Genomic DNA, 15,000 nt, shown 5'->3' on the forward strand with positions numbered 1-15,000 from the left:
TAATGTTGTCAGAGAATTAGAAACTTTCTGAAGTAATGGCTTTCAAAGGTCTCCATATAAATTACATTACTTCCTTAGTTGTAATAAATAGCCAGTCTGGAGGAGAGAGGACAACTAAGGCACAAGCAACTAAGAACCTGACAGGATGGTGAAGAAATCCAGATGGGCTGAAGAGAATATAATAATGATTCTTTCTCAAGAGCACATACAATTTTATCTATATGAATCTGTCCAAAAGCTTAGAATGTGTCAAGGGAATTGATAAGGTGAATGCAATGTGCACTAGCTGATGCAAAACATAGAACTCTTTCAGATCAATTCAGCAGTAATGACCAACAGGCTGTTGTACATCGTTAGTTTTGTTTCTTTACTTATTTCTCCATGAGGAAGAAACTCAACTAGACTGAATATTTGTATAGAATACACACCTGTTTTTTTTTCTTTCATTAGACAAGAGAATAATAGAACATGTCAATCTTACACACACTAGAGCCATTAAAAATATAAGTTGCTCAAGCACTGCTGCAGGTCTCAAGTAATAGTTACAGCTATTAGTTTCTGGGGAAGCCATTATAGCATAGGAGTGACAGTATCCTATTGCACAATAGCAGCAATAACCTATGACAGCCTGTTTATCTTAGCCAGGTTCATCTAACTATGTATATATTATTCTTTCCATACAGAACAAGGAAGTGCAGTATGTGGATGTTGGCGGTGCGTATGTTGGACCAACGCAAAATCGTATTCTACGTGTTGCCCAAAATTTGGGTGTCAAAACATACAAAGTGAATGTTGCTCAACATGTTATCTACTATACAAAGGTATGCAATAAAACAATATCTCAAAGGATATCTAAAAGGGAGCACGTCTGAACAAAAAAATGACGATATTAGATAACAACTTCCTCCGGAAAAGAAAAAATAAATATATATATATATATATATATACACATACATACATACAGGTGAAACTCGAAAAATTAGAACATCGTGCAAAAGTTAATTTATTTCACTAATGCAACTTAAAAGGTGAAACTAATATATGAGAGAGACTCATTACATGCAAAGCAAGATAGTTCAAGCTGTGATTTGTCATAATTGTGATGATTATGGCTTACAGCTCATGAAAACCCCAAATCCACAATCTCAGAAAATTAGAATATTGTGAAAAGGTGCAATATTCTAGGCTCAAAGTGTCCCTCTTTAATCAGCCAATTAAGCCATAACACCTGCAAAGGGTTCCTGAGCTTTTAAATCGTCTCTCAGTTTGGTTCAGTAGAAATCACAATCCTGGGAAAGACTTCTGACCTGACAGTTGTGCAGAAAACCATCATTGACACCCTCCATAAGGAGGGAAAGCCTCAAAAGGTAATTGCAAAAGAAGTTGGATGTTCCCAAAGTGCTGTATCAAAGCACATTAATAGAAAGTTATGTGGAAGTGAAAAGTGTGGAAGAAAAAAGTGCACAAGCAGCAGGGATGACCGCAGCCTGGAGAGGATTGTCAGGAAAAGGCCATTCAAAAGTGTTGGGGACTTTCACAAGAGCCACCACACACAGACGAATCCTGGATATGGGCTTCAAATGTCGTATTCCTCTTGTCAAGCCACTCCTGAACAACAAACAGCGTCAGAAGCGTCTTACCTGGGCTAAAGAAAAACAGACCTGGTCTGTTTCTCACTGGTCCAAAGTCCTCTTTTCTGATGAGAGCAAATTTTGCATCTCATTTGGAAACCAAGAACCCAGAGTATGGAGGAAGAATGGAGGGGCACACACTGCTCGATGTTTGAAGTCCAGTGTGAAGTTTCCACAGTCTGTGTTGATTTGGGGAGCCATGTCATCTGCTGGTGGTGGTCCACTGTGCTTCATTAAGTCCAGGGTCAACGCAGCCGTATACCAGGAGATTTTGGAGAACTTCATGCTTCCTTACGCAGACAAGCTCTATGGGGATGCTGACTTCATTTTCCAGGAGGACTTGGCACCTGCCCACACTACCAAAAGCACCAAAACCTGGTTCAATGACCGTGGGATTGCTGTGCTTGATTGGCCAGCAAACTCGCTTGACCTGAACCCCATAGAGAATCTATGGGGCATTACCAAGAGAAAAATGAGACATGAGACCGAACAATGCAGAAGAGCTGAAGGCCGCTATTGAAGCATCCTGATCTTCCATAACACCTCAGCAGTGCCACAGGCTGATGGCTTCCATGCCACGCCGCATTGAGGCAGTAATTGCTGCAAAAGGGGCCCAAACCAAGTACTGAGTACATACAGTATGCATGCTTATACTTTTCAGAGGTCCAATATTGTTCTACAGGTATGTACAATCCTTGTTTTATTGATTGCATGTAATATTCTAATTTTCTGAGATTGTGGATTTGGGGTTTTCATGAGCTGTAAGCCATAATCATCACAATTATGACAAATCACGACTTGAACTATCTTGCTTTGCATGTAATGAGTCTATCTCATATATTCGTTTCACCTTTTAAGTTGCGTTAGTGAAATAAATGAACTTGTGCACGATATTCTAATTTCTCTTGTAAGGTGTATCCAGTCCACGGATCATCCATTACTTGTGGGATAATCTCCTTCCCAACAGGAAGCTGCAAGAGGATCACCCACAGCAGAGCTGTCTATATAGCTCCTCCCCTAACTGCCACTCCCAGTCATTCTCTTGCTCTCGACAAGATAGGAAGTAGCTAGAGAGATGTGGTAAATTTATTTAGTTTATCTTCAATCAAAAGTTTATTATTTTCAAATGGTACCGGAGTTGTACTGTTTTAGCCTCAGGCAGAAAGTTGAAGAAGAGTCTGCCTGTGGTTTTTGATGATCTTTGCAGGTTGTAACTAAGATCCATTGCTGTTCTCACACATAACTGAAGAGATGAGGTAACTTCAGCTGGGGGAATGGCGTGCAGGTTCTCCTGCTATGAGGTATGTGCAGTTTAAATTTTTCTAGAGAAATGAATATGCTAGAAAATGCTGTTAATACCGGATTTATTTAAGGTAAGCCTGATTACAGTGATTTAATAACGACTAGTATCATGCTTGCTGTAAAAGGTAATATTCTTATTACTTTCTCACATTACTGAAAATAAGATAACGTTTGCTGGAAGTGTTTAAACGTTTTTTTCTACATATTGGTGATAAAACTTTATTGGGGCCCAGTTTTTCCACATGGCTGGCTAGATTTTGCCTAGGGATAGTTTTTTATGGCCCTCTCACTGTGAGTACAGGTTGGGAGGGGCCTAATTTCAGGCCTAAATCGTGCAGTAGTTTTTGCAGCTTGAGACTTCCAGCTTCCCTGAAGGAGTCCCCTGAACACTTGGGACCTCTACAAAGGGTTTTTGTGCCTTCAAAAGTCGTTGTATGGGCAGGTAGGGCCACAGCAGAGCTGTGGCAGTTTGTTGTGACTGTTAAATAACGTTTATATAGTTTTTTTGATCCGGTTTTGAAACTAAGGGGTTAATCATTCATTTGCAAGTGGGTGCAATGCTCTGTTAGTCTATTATACACACTGTAAAAATTTCGTAAGATTTACTACTTTTTATCTCTGTTTTTAAATCTCTGACAAAATGTGTTTCTCTTAAAGGCACAGTACCGTTTTTATTTTTTGCTTGTTTACATTTATCAAAGTGTTTTCCAAGCTTGCTGGTCTCATTGTGTCACAGTTCAATTCAGAATCTGCTTAAATAAAAGGACCAAATGTGCAGATCAATAATTTGTAGTTTACATGCTTCAGTAAATAAATTTATTTGTTCCTATCTGAATCATTGAACCAACAATACTGTTTATTGATATGATTCAGATAGAATTTAATTTACCACTTTGTAGTTGTATGTTGTATTATCTTTTACAAACACAAAACTACAGTGTGGATTACAATATAATTTGTTGTTAGGCAAAATAAGACTATAATGGAAACTCTTAGGTTTTGGTGCTTTTGGTAGTGTGGGCAGGTGCCAAGTCCTCCTGGAAAATGAAGTCAGCAAAAGTGAGTTTGAGTGCGAAGTCCGTTTCACAGAGGGAGGCGGTCCTGAGGCGGAGTAAACCGGTGACAGCGTAAGCTGTCAGAATACTGAGTCACAGATAGATCCGATAGGAGGAGGCTTGGTTGATTCCAGAACAGGAGTGAAACTCAATTACAAGCAATGAAGGGGAGAATAAGAGGTCCTTATAAAGGAAGCTATGTCACCATATTTAAAGGTACAGTGCACAAGGCTCACTATATGACAGGTCCCCCACCCAAGGAAAACCTCCAGGTTTTCAAAAAGTGGGTCTATCCGGATGCCGTCTATGGAAAAGATTTATCAATCGGGGAGCAGAGACCTGTGAAGCAGATACCCAGGAGTCATCATCTGGAGAATAACCAGACCAGCGAACAAGATACTGTAAGTCCCCACGGTACAGTCTAGAGTCTATAATGTCAGAGACCTCATAATCCACTTCCGAAGGTTGAGCTTCAGGGGTTATAGTCAAAGGCACTGGTTGTGACCGAACATGCGTGTACGGTTTCAGCAGTGAGACATGGAATGAGGGATGTATACGGAACTTCTCAGGTAACTGCAGGACTACTGCATTGGGGTTAATGATCTTAGTGATCGGAAATGGTCCAGTATATAACTGGTTAAACTTTGCCTTAGAAGCTGGAATTTTCAGATGCCGGGTGGATAACCAAACAGAATCACCAACTTTATAATCAGGTGCTGGCCGCCTTCTGAGGTTATAATAACGTTGGTGTTGGGTTTGTGCCTGTTGAATATTTTCCTTTAGTAGATTAAAAGATTGTGCTATAGAGTTCACCAAGTTATTAACAACAGGACATGGCACATGGATGTTACGATGAAATTCATAATCTGGATCAAATCCGTAATTTGCAAAAAACGGAGTCATTTGAGTGGAAGTATTCTTAGTATTGTTATAGGCAAATTCTGCAGTTGCCAAAAAATCTGCCCACTTCTCTTCTTGTTGAGAACAATGAATTCTCAAGTATTGTTCCAATGACTGGTTAGTGCGTTCACACTGACCGTTGGTTTGCGGATGATAAGATGTGGTTAATTTTCTTGTGATATTCAACTTTTGACATAATGATTGCCAGAACTTCGACGTAAATTGACTTCCACGATCAGTTAAAACACTAGTTGGAAGACCATGTAATCTAACTATATGGTTCAAAAATAGGTCAGCTGTTTGTGAGGCAGTGGGTAATGCTTGTATTGGTAAGAAATGTGCCATTTTAGTAAAAAGGTCAATCACCACTAATATTGTGGTGTAATTTTTTGAAGTTGGTAGTTCTACAATGAAGTCCATTGCGACTTCCTTCCATGGCCGTTCTGGGATGGGTAGAGACATTAAATATCCAAAGGGCTTTTTATGTTCCTTTTTATATTGAACACAAGTTGTACAAGTATGGACATATTCCTCAACTGATTTACACATTTTTGGCCACCAGTATTTCCTTCTTAATAAATGATGGGTGTTTTGAACACCTGGATGACCATTAAGAATGGAGTCATGGTTTTGTTGTAATATACTTCCTTGTAAAGTAGGGGGTATATACAATAAATTCCCAAAATAGTACAACCCATCTGAACGTTTTGTGAGGTTGTATTTTTCTGGGTTACAGTCTCTACCTTGTGAATATTCTTTCTCTTGTTCTAGACTCAGGGTACAAGAAATTAATTGTGTAATTGGTAGTATGGTACCAGGTAAAGATCTTTTATTATCTGGCAAAGTCTGTCTAGATAATGCGTCTGCTTTTTTATTCCTTGTACCTGGTCTGTATTGAATATGGAAATTGAACCTGGAGAAAAACAAACTCCATCTGAGCTGTCTTGAGGATAAGGTGCGATTAGTTTGTAAATATTCTAAGTTTTTATGGTCTGTATAAACTAAAATTGGCGTCTCAGTCCCTTCCAGTAAGTGTCTCCAATTTTCAAAAGCAGACTTAATGGATAGGAGCTCTTTTTCTCCAATAGGGTAATTAATTTGTGCTGGAGACAGAGATCTAGAAAAATATGCCACAGGGTGCATAGGTTCTGAGAGACTTTTCCTTTGAGACAAAATAGCACCCAAAGCACAATCAGACGCATCCACCTCAAGTACAAACTGCTTGGTGGGGTCTGGGAATTGAAGGATGGGTGCTGTAGTAAAACTATTTTTAAGAGTTTCAAATGCTTGTTGTGCTTCTGTACTCCAAATGAAAGGTACATGTTTTCCTGTGAGTCTTGTCAATGGTTTCACAATATGTGAAAAATTGTTAATAAATTTACGGTAAAAATTTGAAAAACCTAGAAAACTTTGTAATTCCTTTACTGTAGTTGGTCTTGGCCAGCCTGTTATAGCTGATATTTTTGTATCTACCATGTTGATACCTTCAGCTGTTATTCTATAACCTAAGAAAGAGATATCTTGTGTGTGAAAGATACATTTTTCAGGTTTAGCAAAGAGTTGGTTCTCTCTGAGTCTTGATAAAACGGTTGTAACATGTTTGATATGTTGTTCCAAAGACTCAGAATAAATTAAAATATCATCCAAATAAATTATAACACAGACATCCAATAAATCTCTAAATATCTCATTTATGAAATACTGGAATGTCGCGGGGGCATTACAGAGCCCGAATGGCATCACAGTATATTCGTACAATCCGTACCTAGTACGAAATGCTGTGAGCCATTCGTCTCCCTTCCTTATTCTAATTAAATTATAGGCACCCCTTAAATCCAACTTGGTAAAAATTGTTGCGTTACCCAAGCGTTCGATTAATTCTGTAATTAGAGGTAAGGGATATCGATTTTTTAGTGTGACCTTATTTAGTTGCCTGTAATCAATGATGGGTCTGAGAGTACCATCTTTGTTACGAACAAAAAACATTCCAGCTGCTGCTGGAGAGGTGGATGGTCTTATGAACCCCTTTTTTAAATTTTCATCTAGATATTGTTTTAGATGTGAAAGTTCGGGTTGAGATAGGGGGTAAATATGACCATGAGGTATTGGGGAACCAGGTAACAATTCAATTGGACAATCGAAAACCCTATGAGGGGGCAGAGACTCTGCCTCTTTTTTGTCAAAGACATCTTGAAATGAGGTATATTCTTTAGGTATAGGGTCTAATGTGTTGTCTGAATCTGATTATATAATACAGATAGCTGTTTCTGCAGTGTACAGAGGAAAATAGACAGACAGCTGTTTCTGCAGTGTACAGAGGAAAATTGAATTTTATTTGTAGACCAATCAATAATTGGTTGATGTTGTTGTAGCCTTTTTAACCCCAAAATTATTGGAAAAAAAGGAGAAGGTGTTATGTCAAAAGATATCCTCTCTATATGTCCTTCTTGTGTACTCATAACTACATTATGTGTCTGATGTGTGATTGAACCATTAACTGCCTGGCTACCATCAAAAACTCTTAAAACATAGGGATGATTAATGTTTTTTATTGGTATATCATGTTTACACACCACATGATAATCTATGAAGTTGCTTGTTGCACCGGAATCAATGAGTGCCTTCAAGGTAATCTCTTTTTAACCCCACTGCAAAGAAATAGGTAAGAGACAATAAGTTGAATTTCTACTACAATTATTAGGAGATCTTGGTATCATATGTTTCTCACCTTTCTTTGTTTTCAGAAGGTTAGGACATTCCTTGACCTCATGTTCTTTGGCAGCACAATAAAGGCAAAGATTATTATCCCTTCTTCTTTTTTTTTCTTCCATGGATAGGGGGCCCCTAATCACACCTATTTCCATAGGTTCATCAGGAGTTTTATACTGTTGAGAACTAGTAGGATTAACTATTCTCTTTACTACAGATTCCTGACTAAATATTTCTCTATTTCTTTCCCTCAATCTTCTATCTATGTTAATAGATAATGACATTAAATTGTCTAAGGTATCTGGAATATCAACTCGTGAAAGTTCATCTTTTAATGCATCTGACAATCCAAGTCTAAATTGATTCCGCAATGAAATATTATTCCATTGTGAATCTTTAGATACTCTCTTAAATTCTGCTATGTAATCCTCCACGGGCCTTTTCCCTTGTCTAAGTGCTCTCATCGCATTTTCTGATGTTATCTGTTAGCAAGGGTCATCATACAGTAGGGCCATCGCTTGGAAAAAATCCTCCAAACTGTCCAAGATAGGGTCATTTAGTTCAAAATAAGAGTTAGCCCATGTTCTAGGTTCTCCTCTTAAATAAGATATTACTGTTAGAACTCTCTGTTTATCTGTGGTATAAGTTTTAGGTCTGAGGGTAAAAAGTAAATAACAAGAGTTTTTGAAGTCACGAAATATCTTTTAATGTCTGGTTTTCTAATTGGAGTTGTCTTAACCCTTGTGAGAGCTGATCTACCCTCTGTGATAAATTATAGACATGTGAAGGTAATTCTGCTTGATCCATCTTTTGGCTTGTAATTCTGTCACAGTTCAATTCAGAATCTGCTTAAATAAAAGGACCAAATGTGCAGATCAATAATTTGTAGTTTACATGCTTCAGTAAATAAATTTATTTGTTCCTATCTGAATCATTGAACCAACAATACTGTTTAGTGATATGATTCAGATAGAATTTAATTTACCACTTTGTAGTTGTATGTTGTATTATCTTTTACAAACACAAAACTACAGTGTGGATTACAATATAATTTGTTAAGTTAGGCAAAATAAGACTATAATGGAAACTCTTAGGTTGATAGAAACTTTCCTAAAAGATAATATTATCATCTGTGAGTGCACTGATCAGATAGGTAACAATGTAGGTACGTTTGAATAACTTGGTAAAAGTTCCGGTAGTCATATAAACTTTATATCCAATTCAAGTAATGTATGAAATAACAACGAAAGTACTTTAGGCAGATCGAGAAGAAATAGCTGATTACCCAAAGCGGTAAGTACTTACACGCTGAAGAGAGGGAGAGGAGACACAGACTGCAGCTGCGGCACAAGTGAGTTTGAGCGCGAAGTCCGTTTCACAGAGGGAGGCGGTCCTGAGGCGGAGTAAACCGGTGACAGCGTAAGCTGTCAGAATACTGAGTCACAGATAGATCCGATAGGAGGAGGCTTGGTTGATTCCAGAACAGGAGTGAAACTCAATTACAAGCAATGAAGGGGAGAATAAGAGGTCCTTATAAAGGAAGCTATGTCACCATATTTAAAGGTACAGTGCACAAGGCTCACTATATGACACATTGCTAGTCTGTTTAAACATGTCTGACATAGAGGAAACTCCTTGTTCATTATGTTTAAAAGCCATTGTGGAACCCCCTCTTAGAATGTGTACCAAATGTACTGATTTTACTTTAAGTTATAAAGATCATATTCTGTCTTTAAAAGATTTATCAGCAGAGAAAATTGACAAGGGGGAAGTTATGCCGATTAACTCGCCCCACGTGTCAGAACCTTTGACTCCCGCTCAAGGGACTCCCGCTCAAGTGGCGCCAAGTACAGCTAGCGCGCCCATGGCGTTTACTTTACAAGACATGGCGGCAGTTATGGATCATACCCTTACAGCGGTATTGTCCAAACTACCAGGGTTACAAGGAAAGCGAGACAGCTGTGGGACTAGAAAAAATACAGAGCTCTCTGACGCTTTAGTAGTTATGTCTGATATCCCCTCACAATATGCAGAAGCTGAGGCAGGAGAGCTTCTTTCTGTGGGGGATTTTTCTGACTTAGGGAAGATGCTTCAACCTGATTCTGATATGTCTACATTTAAATTTAAGCTTGAACACCTCTGCGGGTTGCTCAGGGAGGTTTTAGCTACTCTTGATGACTGTGACACCATTATAGTGCCAGAGAAATTGTGTAGATTGGATAAATACTATGCAGTGCCTGTTTACACTGATGTTTTTCCAATACTTAAAAGGTTTTCAGAAATTATTACTAAGGAATGGGATAGACCAGGTGTACCGTTCTCTCCCCCTCCTATTTTTAAGAAAATGTTTCCAATAGATGCCGCTACACGGGACTTATGGCAAACGGTCCCTAAGGTGGAGGGAGCAGTTTCTACCCTAGCTAAGCGTACAACTATTCCCGTTGAGGACAGTTGTGGAGGGAGCAGTTTCTACCCTAGCTAAGCGTACAACTATTCCCGTTGAGGACAGTTGTGCTTTCCTAGATCCAATGGATAAAAAGTTAGAGGGTTACCTTAAGAAAATGTTTATTCAACAAGGTTTTATTCTCCAGCCTCTTGCATGCATTGCCCCGGTCACTGCTGCTGCGGCCTTCTGGTTTGAGTCTCTGGAAGAGGCCTTACAGGTAGAAACCCCATTGGATGATATACTTGACAAGCTTAAAGCACTTAAGCTAGCCAATTCATTTGTTTCTGACGCCGTTGTTCATTTAACCAAACTAACGGCTAAGAACTCAGGTTTTGCTATACAGGCACTATGGCTTAAATCCTGGTCAGCTGACGTTACTTCAAAGTCTAAGCTTCTCAACATTCCCTTCAAGGGGCAGACCCTATTCGGCCTGGACTGAAGGAGATCATTTCTGATATTACTGGAGGAAAAGGTCATGCCCTTCCTCAGGATAGGTCTAATAAATTAAGGACCAAACAAACTCATTTTCGTGCCTTTCGAAACTTTAAGACGAGCGCAGCATCAACTCCCTCTAATGCAAAACAAGAGGGAAATTTTGCCCAGTCCAAGCCGGTCTGGAGACCTAACCAGGCCTGGAACAAAGGTAAGCAGGCCAAGAAGCCTGCTGCTGCCTTTAAGACAGCATGAAAGATCAGACCCCGATCCGGTAACGGATCTAGTAGGGGCAGACTTTCTCTCTTCACCCAGGCTTGGGCAAGAGATGTCCAGGATCCCTGGGCGTTGGAAATTGTGTCCCAGGGATATCTTCTGGACTTCAAAGCTTCTTCCCCAAAAGTAAGATTTCACCTCTCACAATTATCTGCAGACCAGATAAAGAGAGAGGCATTCTTACATTGTGTTCAAGACCTCCTAGTTATGGGAGTGATCCACCCAGTTCCAAAGGAGGAACAGGGGCAAGGCTTCTATTCAAATCTCTTTGCGGTTCCCAAGAAAGAGGGAACCTTCAGACCAATCTTAGATCTCAAGATCCTAAACAAATTTCTCAGGGTCCCATCTTTCAAGATGGAGACTATTCGAACATCCTATCTATGATCCAGGAGGGTCAATACATGACTACCGTGGACTTAAAGGATGCTTATCTTCACATTCCGATACACAAAGATCATCATCGGTTTCTCAGGTTCGCCTTCCTAGACAGGCATTACCAGTTTGTGGCTCTTCCCTTTGGGTTAGCTATGGCACCAAGAATCTTTACGAAGGTTCTGGGGTCACTTCTGGCGGTCCTAAGGCCGCGGGGCATAGCAGTAGCCCCTTACTTAGTCGACATTCTGATACAGGCGTCGAATTTCCAAATTGCCAAGTCCCATACGGACATTGTTCTGGCATTCCTGAGGTCTCATGGGTGGAAAGTGAACGATAAGAAGAGTTCTCTATCCCCTCTCACAAGAGTTTCCTTCCTGGGAACTTTGATAGATTCTGTAGAAATGAGGATTTACCTGACAGAGGACAGGTTGTCAAAACTTCTAAATTCCTGTGTTGTTCTTTATTCTACTTCTCGCCCTTCGGTGGCTCAGTTTATGGAAGTAATTGGCTTAATGGTAGCGGCAATGGACATAGTTCCGTTTGCCCTCCTACATCTCAGACCGCTGCAACTCTGCATGCTCAGTCAGTGGAATGGGGATTACACAGATTTGTCCCCTCTACTAAATCTGGATCAAGAGACCAGGGATTCTCTTCTCTGGTGGCTATCTCGGGTCCATCTGTCCAAAGGTATGACCTTCCGCAGGCCAGATTGGACAATAGTAACAACAGATGCCAGCCTTCTGGGCTGGGGTGCAGTCTGGAACTCTCTGAAGGCTCAGGGGTCGTGGACTCAGGAGGAGGCACTCCTTCCAATAAACATTCTGGAACTAAGAGCTATATTCAATGCTCTTCAGGCTTGGTCTCATCTAGCGACAATGAGGTTCATCATATTTCAGTCGGACAACATCACGACTGTAGCTTACATCAACCATCAAGGGGGAACAAGGAGTTCCCTAGCGATGTTGGAGGTTTCAAAGATAATTCAATGGGCAGAGATTCACTCTTGCCATCTATCAGCTATCCATATCCCAGGAGTAGAGAACTGGGAGGCAGATTTTCTAAGTCGTCAGACTTTTCATCCGGGGGAGTGGGAGCTCCATCCGGAGGTGTTTGCACAGTTGATTCAATGTTGGGGCAAACCAGAACTGGATCTCATGGCGTCTCGCCAGAACGCCAAGCTTCCTTGTTACGGATCCAGGTCCAGGGATCCCAAGGCAGCGCTGATAGATGCTCTAGCAGCGCCTTGGTCCTTCAACTTGGCTTATGTGTTTCCACCGTTTCCTCTGCTCCCTCGTCTGATTGCCAAGATCAAACAGGAGAGAGCATCGGTAATTTTGATAGCACCTACGTGGCCACGCAGGACTTGGTATGCAGATCTGGTGGACATGCCATCCTTTCCACCATGGACTCTGCTTCTGAGGCAGGACCTTCTACTTCAGGGTCCTTTCAACCATCCAAATCTAATTTCTCTGCGACTGACTGCTTGGAGATTGAACGCTTGATTTTATCAAAGCGTGGTTTCTCCGAGTCAGTCATTGATACCTTAATACAGGCGCGAAAGCCTGTCACCAGGAAAATCTATCATAAGATATCGTGTAAATATCTTCATTGGTGTGAATCCAAGGGTTACTCATGGCGTAAGGTCAGGATTCCTAGGATATTATCTTTTCTCCAAGAAGGATTGGAGAAGGGTTTGTCAGCTAGTTCCTTAAAAGGACAGATTTCTGCTCTGTCTATTCTTTTGCACAAACGTCTGGCTGAGGTTCCAGACGTGCAGGCTTTTTGTCAGGCTTTAGTCAGAATCAAGCCTGTGTTTAAACCTGTTGCTCCGCCTTGGAGTTTAAATTTAGTTCTTAAGGTTCTTCAAGGGGTTCCGTTTGAACCTTTGCATTCCATAGATATTAAGCTCTTATCCTGGAAGGTTCTGTTTTTAGTAGCTATCTCCTCGGCTCGAAGAGTTTCGGAGTTATCTGCTTTACAATGTGATTCCCCTTATCTCATTTTTCATGCAGATAAGGTAGTGTTACGTACCAAACCTGGTTTTTTACCTAAGGTGGTATCTAATAAAAATATCAATCAGGAGATTGTTGTACCGTCACTGTGTCCTAATCCTTCTTCAAAGAAGGAACGTCTTTTACACAATCTTGACGTGGTTCGCGCTTTAAAGTTTTATTTACAAGCTACTAAAGATTTTCGTCAAACATCTGCATTGTTTGTTGTCTACTCTGGACAGAGGAGAGGCCAAAAGGCTTCGGCAACCTCTCTTTCTTTTTGGCTAAGGAGTATAATACGCTTAGCTTATGAGACTGCTGGCCAGCAGCCTCCTGAAAGGATTACCGCTCATTCTACTAGAGCGGTAGCTTCCACATGGGCTTTTAAAAATGAGGCTTCTGTTGAACAGATTTGTAAGGCGGCGACTTGGTCTTCGCTTCATACTTTTTCAAAGTTCTATAAATTTGATACTTTTGCTTCTTCGGAGGCTATTTTTGGGAGAAAGGTCTTGCAGGCAGTGGTGCCTTCCGTTTAAGCGCCTGCCTTGTCCCTCCCTTCATCCGTGTCCTATAGCTTTGGTATTGGTATCCCACAAGTAATGGATGATCCATGGACGGGATACACCTTACAAGAGAAAACATAATTTATGCTTACCTGATAAATTTATTTCTCTTGTGGTGTATCCAGTCCACGGCCCGCCCTGTCATTTTAAGGCAGGTGTTTTTTATTTTTAAACTACAGTCACCACTGCACCCTATAGTTTCTCCTTTCTCTTGCTTGTCTTCGGTCGAATGACTGGTAGTGGCAGTTAGGGGAGGAGCTATATAGACAGCTCTGCTGTGGGTGATCCTCTTGCATCTTCCTGTTGGGAAGGAGAATATCCCACAAGTAATGGATGATCCGTGGACTGGATACACCACAAGAGAAATAAATTTATCAGGTAAGCATAAATTATGTTTTTTCGAGTTTCACCTGTGTGTATGTGTGTGTATATGTATGTATGTGTGTGTGTGTGTGTATATATATATATATATATATATATATATATATATATGTATGTGTGTATATATGTATGTGTGTGTATATATATATATATATATATATATGTATGTGTATATATATATGTATGTGTGTATGTATATGTATATATATACAAAGTAAAGTATGAGCGCACAACGGGACCGCAATAAGGTAACCAAAATTAGAAAACTGTTACCTGAGAGGCGGAGATGAAAGCGGCTTTGAACCGGCACATCCGTAGCAATGGAGGTATAGTTGTTTGAGAACTGCAGCTGTATGTACTCCAAATCCTGGTCTGTGAACCAGGTCACATGTGCATAAGTATCCAATGGTTGGCAGAGTACTAGAAAAAGCGCAACGAACTCCTTGTAAAAATTAAAAGTCCATTTATTAGAATTTACAGGGTAAAAACATAACAACCTTATTGTTGCAAAACTTAGCACTCAAGATAAAACCAGATACAATGTTGCAAAGATCAGGACCTCATGCAGACATGTTTCGTGCGGGTAGCGCACTTGGTCACTGCTTGTGTGAGGTCCTGATCATACAAGCTTTATAGCCAATTTCTTAAAGTGACAGAAAATCTTTGAACAACATTGTATATTTTCCTGCAAAATACATTCTAACTATCTAATACATAATATGTACTTATTTATTTGCCCTAAAAAGTAGTTAGTGAATAATTTCTTGAAACTGAAGTGTATATATGTTTATTTTGTCATTGAATTACAACTATTGTTGCCTTTAAGATTTTTATATATTTCGTATTTTTATTTCAAATTTTTATTTTTAGGTATTAAAGAGGTAAAAATGGATAACGTGAATGATGTTATAATTAGACTTCATATTTAATTTTTATTTA

General features: G+C 39.9%; 1 protein-coding gene across 1 annotated transcript in view; it reads left to right on the forward strand.

Moving 5' to 3' along the window:
- The window catches only part of LOC128653286 (amine oxidase [flavin-containing] A), a 468,419-nt gene that overhangs the window by 155,245 nt on the left and 298,174 nt on the right, over window positions 1–15,000 (forward strand). Inside the window, exon 3 of the mRNA XM_053706491.1 lies at window positions 684–821. Coding sequence (XP_053562466.1) covers window positions 684–821 — 138 coding nt within the window. The remainder of the gene's footprint in view (window positions 1–683; window positions 822–15,000) is intronic.

The sequence above is a fragment of the Bombina bombina genome, chromosome 3 (assembly GCF_027579735.1).
Source record: "Bombina bombina isolate aBomBom1 chromosome 3, aBomBom1.pri, whole genome shotgun sequence".
Lineage (NCBI taxonomy): Eukaryota > Metazoa > Chordata > Amphibia > Anura > Bombinatoridae > Bombina > Bombina bombina.